At 43.1% G+C, this 14,227-nt stretch overlaps 2 protein-coding genes and 1 long non-coding RNA gene across 14 annotated transcripts in view; 1 reads left to right on the forward strand and 2 right to left on the reverse strand.

Moving 5' to 3' along the window:
* LOC111847057 (uncharacterized) overlaps positions 1–885 on the reverse strand; it is a 40,971-nt gene extending 40,086 nt beyond the window's left edge. For all 7 annotated transcript variants that reach the window (XR_002838999.2, XR_002838997.2, XR_002838998.2 and 4 more), the window contains exon 1: positions 617–885. Coding sequence is in view for 4 of the 7 variants with exons in the window: in XM_023817912.2 (XP_023673680.1) it covers positions 617–702 (86 nt within the window). In the remaining 3 variants the exon portion in view is untranslated. The remainder of the gene's footprint in view (positions 1–616) is intronic.
* Positions 886–4,425: 3,540 nt separating this feature from the next.
* On the forward strand, positions 4,426–6,904 carry LOC140592020 (uncharacterized). Its single transcript, XR_011992243.1, has 2 exons — positions 4,426–6,026; positions 6,217–6,904. It is a non-coding gene; the product is annotated as an uncharacterized lncRNA (long non-coding RNA).
* A 2,342-nt stretch (positions 6,905–9,246) lies between these two features.
* Positions 9,247–14,227, reverse strand: part of LOC111847069 (rho-related BTB domain-containing protein 2-like) — a 31,964-nt gene continuing 26,983 nt past the window's right edge. For all 6 annotated transcript variants that reach the window (XM_023817935.2, XM_023817940.2, XM_023817933.2 and 3 more), the window contains one exon: positions 9,247–14,029. In XM_023817935.2, coding sequence (XP_023673703.1) covers positions 13,848–14,029 — 182 coding nt within the window. In that variant the 3' untranslated portion in view covers positions 9,247–13,847. The remainder of the gene's footprint in view (positions 14,030–14,227) is intronic.

Below are 14,227 nucleotides of genomic sequence, written 5' to 3' on the forward strand. Positions count from 1 at the left end.
ATTCAAAATGCTTCTGACGCCCCTGTATGAAGCAACATTGCACCTTTTTTTTTTTTACCATATTAACTGATAATATGTTGTCTGTGGCATGCAACTGACCACTGAGTGTATATGCACTCTATATATGTATTTTCTTTGACATTCACCTACTAAAGAACCGCAATACAAAAAAAAAACTGCAATAACACTGTAAATAGGCATTAAGTAACCCAATGGTTATAGCCTACTCATGTATAAATGTACGCAATTCAAAGTCTGCAGTACATGTATAATGGTCCTGTAGAAAATACCCATATAACGGCACTGTACTTAGCGATTAAGATGTAAATCCGTCTTATACAATTATGTAGCCTTTTGAGCTATCATAAAAAGGCAAATTTCATATAATAAATACTCATTGTAAGGCATAAATTATAACGACTGAGACAAAAAGATTAATGGCATTATTTTGTGCAAATACTGGAAATTTAAATGATTTATAGTAACCAAATGTGTTGTACACATCAAAAATCAACGTCCAAGAGAACATTTACACGTCGGTTTAAAATACTTTATTACAGAGATCAGTGTTTGTTCAAGAAAACGTTGTTTTATATTCAAAGCCGGGTGAACATACCAGTCGGTTGAAGAACGAGGGTTCAAGACGTCTTCTTTGGCAGTCAGCAGGGATAAGTTGAAAGTATTTAGATTAATTGCTTTCATGTTAACGGGAGATTTTCGAGTCAATGAGTTTGCTTCACTGGCAAATAAAGTTCTGCAATAGCTAAAAAAAATTCTACACGAAAGCAAATGTTTATGCAAATTATTTCAAGCTCTTAAACTTTGGACACTGGTACTACTCTAACCAAACAGCTGGAAGACTGGGGTATGAGGACTGATGGGCATAAAAAGGTCCCGCCTACTTCGATAGAGGGAGTCAAATATAACGGGACTTTACAAAGTTTACCCTGCTCCCTCCAATAGACTCTCCCAGAGATGCCAGCCCCGCGGTTTTTTCGCTACTTCGAAGAGTAAATATTACTAGTTCGGGGGTTGGGGGGTTTTGGGCTGCTTTCGTAATGTTCCACGGTATCGGAGTGTAAGGGGAAAAGTAAATTATTATGAATGCAAGTGGCTCCTAATCCTGAGTAACAACCCTCCTTGCCTGCTTCAGTCTCAAGGAACAGGATATCTATTTGGACCTAGACTGTTACAGAGCTCTGCAGCTGTGGAATGGTCTCCCAGTAGATGTGTGAGATGCAGGCTCACTTTTAATATTGAAGTCTAGACTAAAAACACACTCGGAACTCTAGTTCTACCTCTAGAAAACTCCTCACTCTCAGTTAGACCTAGAGTATGAGGTGCAGAGCTGGATGGGGATTGGTGCCATTAGCTTTGGATGAACTGAATTTTCACTGCCTACCTACTTATGCTGCCCTGCCCTAGTCTACTGGGGCTTACATGTTACTCACCTAAACGTTTGCATTTCCTCTAGTCTCCCCTACGTTGGTTAATGTACTTTTTATTCCCCCTACCTTTCTTAGGGTGTTCTGCCTGGAGACCCCCTCCCACAAAAAAAAAATTAAAAAATCAATATATTCTGCCCACCCTGCTGCCTGTGATGCCTTTACGACCTGTAATGTCCTGCCAGCCTGCCCGCTCTTCTCCCAGTGACGTCTCTCCTTCCTTCCATGCTGCTGTTCATCCTGCCATCAGAAGCACCAGCACTTGCGTGCCATCACCGGCCTGCACCCCACAATGAGACTCAAATCTTAAATTTAGACAGTGTAAATTATGATTTAATAACAAGACAAGTCTACAGAAAAAAAAATCAGATGCCAAGGTTTTTTGAATGGATTTAGGGTATTTTGAGGGTGCTGAATTCAAAAATCCAATTACTTTTGCTGAGTTGGTTCTAGTTTTTAAGATAATGATCATCCATGAAAATAATGCATTCCCCCAATGTGACTTGTGTGTGATAACAAATGCAATAGTTTTTGGTCTGTCTTTTGACTCTGTAACAGTGTCCTAGTGTTGTAACCATGGGCAGAGCAAGCGATCGAGGAACGAGGAATCAGGGTTGGGTACTCGGAAATCCAAAAGGCAAGGGTTTTATTAGAAGAACGGCACAAAGACATGCTATAGACGTCAATGACAGACCTGGTTATAGAGACTTAGACGCGGACTTAAATACACAGGCCTGGACGGGTAAAACAGGAAACAGCTGTTCACAGGCAGGATGCACACGGGGTAAATGAGAGGGCGTGGTCCACATGAGGGCAGTACGAGCAGGTCCTGACAGAACCTCCCCCTCAAAGGCGCGCACTCTGGGCGAGCCTCAAGGGGAGCGGCAGACGAGACGAGACTGGGAAAACAGGGCCTGAAAAACAAGGCAAAAGCATCACCTGGGAACAGGAAACAGAATAGAAACACAGAACAAGCACAACGGCAAAAGCCAAGACAGAATCTGGCACAGAACAGGAAACGCAGACAGGCAGACCAGGAAAGGAGACACAGGGGGAACAGAGAATGGAGAAACAAAAGGACCAAGAGTGGACAGAGGAGACACCAAGGGACGAGGAGCCAAGACAGGAGGGACAAAGGAAGGATTCAGAGACATTGAGGACGGCGGACAGAGGGGAGCCCGAGGGAACCGCAGCAGGCGAGGAGTGGCAGCCGGAGGGTCCGCAGGTGACCATGAGGCCGGAGCCGAAGGAGACCTCGCAGGGGGCGAGGAGGCAGGCGGAGGGACAGGCGGAGCAGGTGAGGAGGGAGTCAGAGGGGGCACCAGGAGAGGCGAGGAGGAAGTCGGAGGGGACCACGGCGCAGGTGAAGAGGGAAGAGCAGCTGCAGCAGCTATAGCCGGAAAAGCTGTAGCCGACCGATGAGCTGTAATGGGGGGAGCCACAGACGCCGGACGAGCCGAGGCGGGGGAACCCGCAGGTGACCGACTAGGGGGCGGAGGCAGGACTGAAGGCAGTCGACGAGACCTCGAAGGGGGACCCGTAGGCGATTGCCAAACAGGAGCCGGAACCTTGAGGGGGGCAGGAGGTGGAGTAGGAGGCGGAGCTGGGACCTCGGGTGGAGCTGCAGCAGGAACCTCGGGCAGCGGTGGCGTAGGAACCTTTGGCGGCGGAGGCGGAGTCGCGACAGGAGCCTCGGGCAGAGGCGGAGCCACGACAGGAACCTCAGGCGGAGCCGGAGGTGCAGCTGGGGCCACAGCCTCCCTGAACAGCACGTCAGCTGGGGCTGGGACCTTCAGGACTGGCAGGTCAGACTCGGCCAACACAGGCAGGGCAGGATCAGGCAGCACAGGAACAGGCAGGTTAGGCAACACAGGAACAGGCAGGGCAGAAACTGGGAGAATAGGTGAGTCAGGGACATCAGTTAAAGCCGCCAGGGTCGGCGCCGTAAAAGGGGGTGTCACCCCTTTAAGAGCTCTCGGGATCCGCAGGATAGCATCGCACACAGCTCTGGCCCATTTATTAGCATGGCGTGCTTCCCGAAATTGGCAAGCAGCTAGTGGTGGCTGCTCTGTGGCGGCGATGTGAGCTTTTGGCACCTGCTGGGGCGAAGTGGTGGTGATGTCCGGGGTGAGCCCTGCTGGATTCTGGATAGGGAGGGGTTCCTCCCGATATTCGGCAGGGAGAGAAGCTGTGGAGAGAGAGCAGGCCCCCAGGAAGATTGTCGGAGCTTCTTCTGGTCTCCTCTCCTTTCGCTTCTTTTTCCTGCTCTAGCGTGTGCCTGTCAGCGGAAGTTGTGCCGTCTCTGAGTGGATGGACGGCGGGGCAGGGAAGGCCGCAGGGATCTGTGGTATCTGGGGTGAATTTCTCCAGGCTTGTGGTAAGGCAGTCCTCCTGGCATTGCAGGCAATCTTTGCCTCCATTTGAGAGTCAGGCGTCATCCCAACTGACTGGAAAACAGGAGTTGTAGTCCTTAACTGAAAAGGGAAGGGAGATCGCCTGGATTTCAGCAACTACAGGGGGATAAAACTGCTTTCAGTGCCAGGTAAGATCCTTTCTAGGGTCATCCTTAACAGGATCCGTGATCACGTGTTTGCCTGTCAGCGACCGGAGCAGTCTGATTTTACGCCTAAGAAGTCTACCATCAACCGATCCTTGCACTGAGGGTTCTCATCGAACGCAAGCGTGAATTTCAGCAGAGGTTCTTTGCAGCCTTTGTCAATTCATGTAAAGTGTTCAACTCAGAGTTGCCCTGTGGGACATTCTGAGACTTTGCAGGATCCCCTGAAGTTGCTGGGCATCATGGCCGGCCTATACACTGGTACTGTGAGTGCTGTGCAGAGTGGAGGGAGAACCATCTGTGTTCTTCCCAGTTGATTCTGGGGTTTGCTTGGGGTGTGTTCTTGCTCCCACTCTGTTCAATGCTTGTATAGACTGGGTGTTGGGCAGGGTGGCGGAGTCCGGCAGCTGTGGGGTTGGTGAAGAAAGATTTACAAATCTTGACTTTGCTGATGATGCCGTGATCTTAGAGGAGTAAATGGAATCTCTGATTGGGGCTCTCAAGAGACTGAGATAGGAGTTAAAGGATAAAGACCAAGATCCAGGCATTTAATGACTTCTTAGGCACAGCCATCAGTAGTGTGTCTGTCTGCGGGGAGAATATCAACCTTGTCGAGAGATTTACCTACTTCGGCAGTGACATTCATGTCTCTGGTGACTCTTCCTGTGAAGTCAGCAGACGGATTGGAAGAGCGTGGGGGGTCATGAGGTCGCTGGAAAGGGGTGTGTGGCACTCCCAATATCTTTGCAAGAGGACGAAGGTCCAAGTCTATAGAGTCCTGGGGCTCCCTGTCTTGCTGTATGGCTGTGAGACATGGACACAATCCAGTAAGCTGAGACGAAGACTGGACTCCTTCGGTACTTTGTCTCTTTGGAAAATCCTTGGGTACCACTGGTTTGACTTTATGTCGAATGAATGGTTGGTAGAGGAGTCCCGAATGAGGCACATTACCTGCATAGTGAGGGAGTGTCAGTTACGGCACTACAGCCATGAGGCACGTTTCCCTGAGGGTGATCCGGCTCACAGGATCCTCATTGCTGAGGACCCAAGTGGCAGGACCAGGCCAAGGGGATTCTCACATAACACCTGGCTGTGGCAGATGGAACATAACAGAAAATTAAAGTGAAGCGTTGAAATAATGAATATAGTTCAAGTTCTTAAAATTGTGAAATTGAATCAATTTGTTCAATCAAATCACAAACAAAAAATCAACCTAGATGGGCCAGGAACATGCGTACATGGATGGTGAGGATCAATGTCACAACCTGTTTGGTCCGTCCCCCTGTATGACCAATAGGGGTTGCTGCTGGTCCTCCATATCATTTTTGATTTTTCCCAGGTGTGTCTTTCTCATGAGCCCCAACCCTTGTGGAAACTATCCTCACCTGCATCATTTCACCCCCCATATATATGTGCTTACCAGTCCTGTCTTCCCCAGCCTGGTCATTGATGTCACTCTTCTTGTCTGCCCATGGCTGTCCCCATACTAGCCTTCTCGTTTTGACCCCTTGGGGTCTTGTTTGTTTACTTGCTCCCATTTTGTTTAAATAAAGCCCTTTTTTCCTCTCCCAACACCTGCCCTCAAGTTCTTTGGTTTTTGGTTACGACAATCAGGACTAGGAAATATTGTTCTATTGCTCTTTAATACAATGCAATAATCAATGTCTTCATCATACAAAAGCTGCAACATAATTCCTGACTAATGTATATAATGTATAATAAAAATGCACTGATGAAAATACGTGGAACTATCATAGAATATGTACACCTGGATACACACACATATACTGTACACTGCCCGTCCAAAAAAAAAGTCGCCATTTGAATTTTTTGTTGGGCCGCCTTTAGCTTTGATTATGGCGCATATTTGTCATGGCATTGTTTCCACAAGCTTATGCAACATCTCATCCTTTATTTTCATCCAGATTTGCATTCATTTCTCACCGAGATCCTGTATTGACAAGTGAGTTGAACCTCCATAAAGCCTCCTTCATCACATCCCAGAGACCTTCAATGAGGTTAAGGTGCGTGACGCGTGAAAATGATTCCTCATGCTTCCTGACAATTTGAACCCATTGAATCTTGGCATTCTTGTCCTGGAATATGCCCAGGCCAACAGGGAAGAAAAAATCCATTTATGATGGATGGCGGTCTAACCTGGCCATTCAGTAGATTCAGGTACTGTACTCAGCTGACTTTACTTTATTGCTGCAGAACGTTGCAGGACTGTAATAATGCAGGACGGGCAGTGTACATACGTACAGATACGCACTCACCGCATCCTCCCCCCAACCCACGCCTTCGCCGCTTCATACCCCCAGCGTGAACAGGCGGGTCTGTGACCGGCGCTGGATTTGGCTGCAGGACCGGATGGCTGTTTGTCTATGCTGGACTATCTCCACCTCCCCATTTCCCTCCCATGTTGCGAGTCACGACTTTTTATGTTGTAAGGTGTAGTGACTATGTGCTTATGTTGCTGAGGTGTTTTTTTCTGTTCCTACATTGTACTCCCTACTGGAGTACAGTCTGGGGGCTGTTTTTTTATTCTCCTCCTCTCTCCTCATGTAATTCTGTTTTCTCTGTTCTTCCTGTATCCCCCGTCTTCCTGACCTGTCTACCCCCTATAATGTGATGTTTGTATATGTATGGTCGGGTTGATGGCCAGTTTTTTCGCTGGTACTTGTGACTAGTGACATGGTATATTGCAACAGCAATAAAGGGTTTTCATCATCATCATCATCATCATCATCATCATCATCATCATCATCATCATCATCATCATCAGGTTCACAGACATCAGGAAACAAAACAGAAAACCGTCTCTCAATATAAGTGAATGAATTCTTCCGAAGGTAAAAAAAAAACAAAAAAACATGTAGAATTTATGATTTCAACATATATTCTTGAAGGAATTACTACCAATATAATCCAGTAGAACTGGTTTTAATACCATGAGGAAATAAAAACGTCATTATTCCATTGTTTGGTTTTTTTGAATGCAAATCATCTATGTTTCTATTTTTAAAAAGCCAATAAAACATTTTGCTGCTGCAGGCAGTGCTTCTGTGACAGGCTTGTATATCTAGCACAACATGTCCTCGTACTACAACCCTGAACTATCCATTGTACCAAAACCTCAGCTCAGAGTTTCGTCACCTAATCCACTCTCTCGGTTGACTTGGTGGGGCAACATAATCACAAGTCAGCCATAAGCTCTAGAGCCTTTTTGAAAAAAAAAAATCTAATAAAGACATCTAAAGCCTTAACTTGGACCAGAGACTCCTACTTTCCAGTCTTCCAAGTAGCATGTTTGAAGGCCAGCTCAGCTTATCCATGTCACTATAGATGGTTGGCTTATTTACATTTGAAAGGGCACCCCAGATGATTTGTGGGTGTGTGTACAATCACACACCTTGTACTGAGGCATTTGGCATTCCAGTTTAGGTCACTGTAAAGCTATGCAGTGTTGGTTATCAGCCTCAACAGCCTAAGCTCTCAATGGACATGTAATGTCATTTACACAGACACTGTATCCCTACAACCAAGCTTGGTACCGACCTCATAATCTGTAGGAAAAATAATTTAATCAAATATAGTACTGGAAGAAAGATCAGGCACTACTGCAAATGTGAGAATGAAAATTAAGGGGATAGAAGGTAAACTGGAAAGGTTTTTAACTTCAGAAACAATTTTGCTGGCCCACATTCCCATTGGCCCACAGTGAAAATGTTTGGTATGCCAGATGGCCAATCCAGCACTGCCACACAGTCTGGCCCAAATGGGACAATTATTATGAGGAATGATCAAACTATAACAGGAAGTCGCAGGATTGTTAAGTGACAGCAAACATGTGTAGCTGAAGAACTTCCCAATAAGAAATGTCAGGTGGCTAACTAAGCTTGAAAACTTCACTCCAGATGAGCTTGGATGCAATTATAGTGTGGAGACACCTGGATGCAGGCCTTTATCATTGAGCCATTATAAGTATAGTTACAAATAGACACACGAAGGCTTCTTTAAAAGCTTAGGAAAAAGTAAAATGGGATTAAAAGTTATCTGGATGGCATCTTTTAGTGAGAAATACCATTCAGGCATCTAAAAGGTGGTCGCTTCTCACCAGACAGGCTTTATGCCCCGTTGCAGATCTATGACATTGATTGTTTTATGTAACACCACCATTATTGTCACGTTTCTTGTTTGTCATATGTGCCTGAGATCCAGCAGTCTGTTTCAGACCTGTACTGTCATTGGTTTCACGGTCAGCTGCCATGGACACACAATTATTTAATGGCTTTAAAAAAAAACAAATCAGTATCTTCCAAACCATTTTTAAAGAGTAGCTATAGACATGGGTGGATTTACTTCTCTGGGGGCCCTAGGCTGGCATGGCTACTTGAGCTATTTTTGGAGCTGAAAAAAACTAATGTATCTACCCCTGGCTGTGGGTGAGAATTTTCTTTGAAGGATTAGCTTAGGGCAACTTAAAATGGATGCCTTCATACAAGGCCAAAGGTTGGTTATCAATATATTTTTTGCATGCTGATTCTAAGCATAAACAACATTTTGAAAAATGAGGTTTGAAATGGGATATTGGTGGCTTAGTGGTTTGGCACTCTTTGCTCACCCCTCCAGGGTAAGGATCCTTATCTCCCCAAAATGCTTCAGGGTTGCCTGACCCTGTGCCCTGACTCCAAGCTACCTTCTATATCAGGGGTGTTAAACTCCAGTCCTGGAGGGCCAGATCCCTGCACATTTTTGGGTTTCCCCTCATTTAACACACCTGATTCAACTGCTTGTGCTAATTACCACACAGCTCATAAGCTAAATAATTTGTGGTGGAGCAGGGAAAGAGCTAAGCTACACAGGGCTCCGGCCCCCCAGGACTGGGGTTTGACACCCCTGTTCTATATGTATAGGTGTATGTATCAAATGAGAGCAAGGTGGTATATGCAAGTACTAAAGAATTGCTACTTGTGGCATTGGTAAATGAAGCATTATTTCATTTTACGTATTCAACCCATTTTAGCAAACTGTGGCTCCACCTGTTGGTTGAATATGGAATAAATCTGACAATTATTTCAATAATTTATATAGTTGAAGAACACTTAAAATAAAAATACATAACAATAATACATCTTAAAAGAGATATACAGTATTTTCATAACCAGGGGTTAGTCATTTATCAGACACCCAAATATTTTCAACAAAACCATGTAAAACAGCAAAAACCACACAACTCATAAGTGAAAGACTTCAGCAAAAATTTAATAATAAAAGTCAAACATCAAATTATTGAAAATGCAATACATTTTCCACAGTTTTTATAAATGACACTGGTTCAAAAATATCACAAAGGAATTGTTTTGCTCTCAAGTTCTTTTTTAACACTTTTTTTTTTTGCAAAAGCACCAGAACACTATAAAAAGCCCTTAGAGTATGCTGATTTTTCTCACCTAAAGTCAGCTTAGAAGTGGTTACAGCTTATGTATCTGAACAATAATGCTCAATACAGACAGTGTGAACAAGAAACCCAATATGTGCAAATATGTAGACATCACGCCAAGAAAGCAACGTCAGCCACCCAATCAGATAGCACATCCAGTCAACAGGCTGGCCACATACAACAGTACTCAAACTCCAGAGGTTACTCAAACTACTGCCACAGGTTAGGCTCATCCATAGCCTAACTTCATTGAAAAAAGGGTATCCTGTCTGTGTGTATATCACAGTTTAATTAAATCATTGCTTAGCTTGTTATTTTTTCAGAAGTGGTGATGAATAAATTGTAAGTGTAGCAGACAGGTAACTGCAGACTGAGTAAGGCTGTTTCTGCACAGGAATGAGGAGTTAAAACTACAGTGGTACAGTGATGATAGAGGGACTAGCTTATTTTACATAATAAAGAATACACTCACAGTATTACAAACCTCCAGAAGAAATAAGAAGATGAAGGATGGGAGTAGATGAAATAATTATTTTGACATTTAAAAGAAAGGCATCAAAATAAAAAGGAACATTTGATTAGTGAGTTTGGCCAGATCTGGTTTGTGTCTGGTTAGCATGTATTTTCTATTAGAGATAATACTGCCTGATACTGCCTCGGTGCTTTAATCATTGCCATGATGTAATGGAATAGTCTACACTATTAGTCAATTACACTATTAGTCAATCACATTATTAGTTCCAAATGGTTAAGGTGGATAATGACACAGATTTGGTTTTGGCGTCAATACAATTAGAGTGTCAGGGCCTTAAAGCTATTTCGGTCTTCAGTTGCTGTTGATTAGAACTCTTCTCATATCAACAGGTGTGGAAACCATATCAGCAGGGGATGTGAATGGATGTAATGGACAATGGAACTACAGCTGTACTACTTTGTCAAGTTATTTTGCTTCAGATTTCAGAAGTTATAAAAGTTGAATGACTGTATTTGGATAGTTGTGGAAAGGACGTGAAGTGTATTAATGACTCCTTTGTACAGTTAGTTATTGCAAAACAGTGAGTCTATATTTTGGCAGATTAAGTGAAACTGCAGAGAGGCAGGGTGTGTGTTAAGGTAGGATAAAGTTTTGGCCCGTAGATGGCAGCACAACCACAGCACGACACAGAAGAAAAAAAAAGACTACTTACACATGGCACATGCCCCCAAGGTAAGTGAGGGTAACTGACCAGCTGTGTGTGTCCAGAACACTGGACAACCACCAGATATCAACCACAGCTCAGCCTCAAAGGGAGTCTCATTCAGAAACAGACCTTCTCCTTCCCCCAAGACCACAAGCACCACAAAGAGACAGGCAACGCTGTGAATGACAAGGCACAGGAGACGCTTGGGGGGAACACAAACCCGACATACTCCTTACCATAGAAGGCACAAGAACTATGTGGAACAACAAACAACAACAAAAACAAATAACACAATTAAAAGAGCAGGAAAAAAGTGGAGGGATGCTCTTGCTCACTGCTGGTAAAACTTGGCAGGGCTGTAAATCTTCAAGAGTAAAATACAGAAAGGTGGTAATGTCCTTGCCCTCTTTTGTACAACCTCCACACCAAAGTCTTAAAACAGGTTCATAAATAACAATGTCCTTTCATTTAACATCTATTCATCATCGATAAAAACCAATAACAATATTTGAAATATATTAGAATTGCAGAAGTTTAGAACTTTTATAGAACCAACGAAATTTGATTTTAAAGAAGGCCAGTATCTGAAATCAGTCTTTGTTAATATATTTAATATATAAGGTTAATATTGCTACTTCTTTAAAAGCTTTTCCAGAGGAAAATAATCAAATAAATAAATGGATGAATAGTAACTGAAGCTCCATCATTGGAAGACCAATTTAGACAAAGGGAAAAGACATATTGGCTGACATAAGCCACGAGTTGCAGTTGGTTTGCTACAATGTCCCTGCACTCCTACAATGCATTGCAATATAAAAGAAAGCAAAGCCTACTCCATACATTTGTATTACTCTAGGCTTCACTTAACTGGAAGTTCTGGCATATGCTTTTGGATTTTCCAAAGTCCACTAGGGCAAAACTCAAACTAAAATTCCACCTAGACACTAAACCCTCAAAGACTTTGGCATACAAACTACTGTAATAAGTGGTGGTAATTATAACACTGTACATGAGAATAGGTACTGAAGGCAGATGCACATAGTCTGTAAAAGCAATCCCAAAGCAAACACATCATGATCATTAAGTCAATACCATAGGACAGTATACAAAGACTGAGACTTAAGTCAATATTTAGCATGTATAGTATCTTACTATGTGATTAAATTGTTCGAGAGCAGGTGTAAGATTTTCTAAAATGTAAACTGCACTTTCACATATCATCTTTAGAAAATGCACTTGCCATTGCTGTTATTAATGGTTCTTACTGGTCCTCAAATGGAATAACAATGCATATGAAAGCGACCAGTACTGGGTACAGAAGTCAGGTCTAAAAACTGCATCCATATACCAAAGTCAAGACATAGACATCATGCTCCTGGACGACTCCAGTCTCCCTTCCCTGCAGCACTGCCCTGGGACAAACCAAGACACTGTTCCTTCTCACCCAACATCTGTCTGACCCTAAAAACTTGACACAGCCAGCAACAGAATTCCATTAATTCACACAATAAAGGAATTCCCAAAAGCAGATCTGCAAAAAAGTTAAACTCTCCAATAAACTGCCCCAGAGAAACTTTCAAAGCATTATTGAGGAAAAAAAAATTAGTTGATTTCTGCATTCACTATTTTTGAGGGTATTTCGTAATAAGACACCAAAACTTAATATCAAGGCATTTGAAAGACATTTGAAACATACAACTTCCTCAAAGTATTACACGTTTTATGTTCCATTTCTTACAGTTGTAAATATACCTCAATTCTATCCATCAGATTATTTCATATATATTGGAAGCCTACCTTTGTACTAAATAAAACAAAGGCAGAATAACATTAGAAATTTGTGTTCCTGAACTAGTAGAGGTTTCAGCTTAGATTACCAATAGTAACCTGAAAGACCTGCCACATAAAGACCTGCCACATGTACCTGGCAACTGTAAACTTCAAAAACCCACATGACTAGTCAATTACTTTACTGTAATTACAAAAATATACTCAAATGTTAACAGAGCAAAAAAATAGACATTTAGGTTGCCTTGATTAGTACCTCATTTTATGGACCTTGTAATAAAAAATGTTAGCTGGTCTTTTGGACTGTGGACAATAACCATCCATCTGCCCAGCTCACACACCTGTAAGTATTCCTGACATACCAACTCAACCATTTCAATGGAAGGTGTTGGACTTTATCAAGCTGTGTATCACCACCTGTGTTACTCTGGATGTTTTTAAAATCTGTCCATTCCAGCCTTAGGATCACTAATGGCACAGTCAGGATGCTGATTGCCCCTTTTTCATCTGTGCCTATTTTCATCCCCCTCACCTTCTGAATTATAGAGTGAAAAGAGAAAAAAAAGTGTTATATTGGCCGATTGACCATTTCTATAATTACGTATGAATATTTGGAGTGATGCGCTGAATTGAATCAGCATGAAACAAAGAAAACCCACCCAACTGAGTTACAATTATTCAACAATCAGCAAAATTATGCAGACTAATTTCAATATCCCAGAAGAGGGAGGGGAGTGGAGTTTATGAACAAAAGTATCATTCAGTTTCAGCTGGAGACAATCAGGAGGGTTTTTCGGAAAACAAACAAATCTTCTTGGAAGTGGATTTCAAGGTGTGAAAACTGGACCAAGAGAGAGAGACTGTGTGTGGAAGGACAGATTTGAAACAGCAAAACTCTCCTTCCAATAAGTAACAATTTGATTAGCTGGTATGACATAGTAACTATGAAAAGCCTTAAGATGAGGTACTCCTTTTGCCAGCATATCACACAGACCTCAGCTAAGACCTTTGTACGTGTATAGCCGAAGAACAGGATTAATGGAAAAAAAGGGGATATAAATGTACTATAATACATTTATACAGGATTCCCACAGGCAGAAAAAGGATGACTGGGAAAAATGTGCTTGAGCCCTAAGTTGTTTTTTTTGGGTCATGATCACAATATCATATAGTCCATCTCTTGACTTTAGCCCCAGGATGTCATGCCCCCAAATTCCACTGCATGCTTGGCGGTTCCATAATATTGTCCTGAAGAGAAGCCCAGGATAGGAGGAGCTTACGAGCGCAGCCCCAGTACAGCTAGGATGCCGACAGGCAACCAGAGGTCAGATAAGTTGCAAGAAAATTGGGGGAGGGAGTTAAAGGCTTCACAGTTTGGGGAGGGGGGCTGGACTACAGTGGTGACTGGAGGCCTGGGGAAAAAGGTTGAAGGTTTAGGAGATGTGGGGAGCAGAAGAGGATGAGTGTCTCCAAAAGAACCAGCCACGCTTGATGTGCTGTTTGCGCACAATCTCCTCCTCCCGGTCCCGCTCCTTCAGGGAACGCAGGTACCTGTCCTCTTCCTTCAAGTACCAGACGGGTGGCCACCGGTGCTTCTCGAAGTACGTCTCATTCTCTGTGGGCACGGAGTGCGGAGAGACGTATACAGACATGCAAATAACAAACAAAAAAAAAAAACAAAATAAGAGACAGAAATGACAATCAGATGTCTTCTGGATCTATGTTTGGAAACAGACATGAGGATTCCCTTTCTGAGAACAGGATGTTTTATCCAGGCACTGACATTCAGATTAATTATAGCCACTAAAAATAC

This window comes from Paramormyrops kingsleyae, chromosome 7, assembly GCF_048594095.1.
Source record: "Paramormyrops kingsleyae isolate MSU_618 chromosome 7, PKINGS_0.4, whole genome shotgun sequence".
In the NCBI taxonomy this organism is placed as follows: Eukaryota; Metazoa; Chordata; class Actinopteri; order Osteoglossiformes; family Mormyridae; genus Paramormyrops; species Paramormyrops kingsleyae.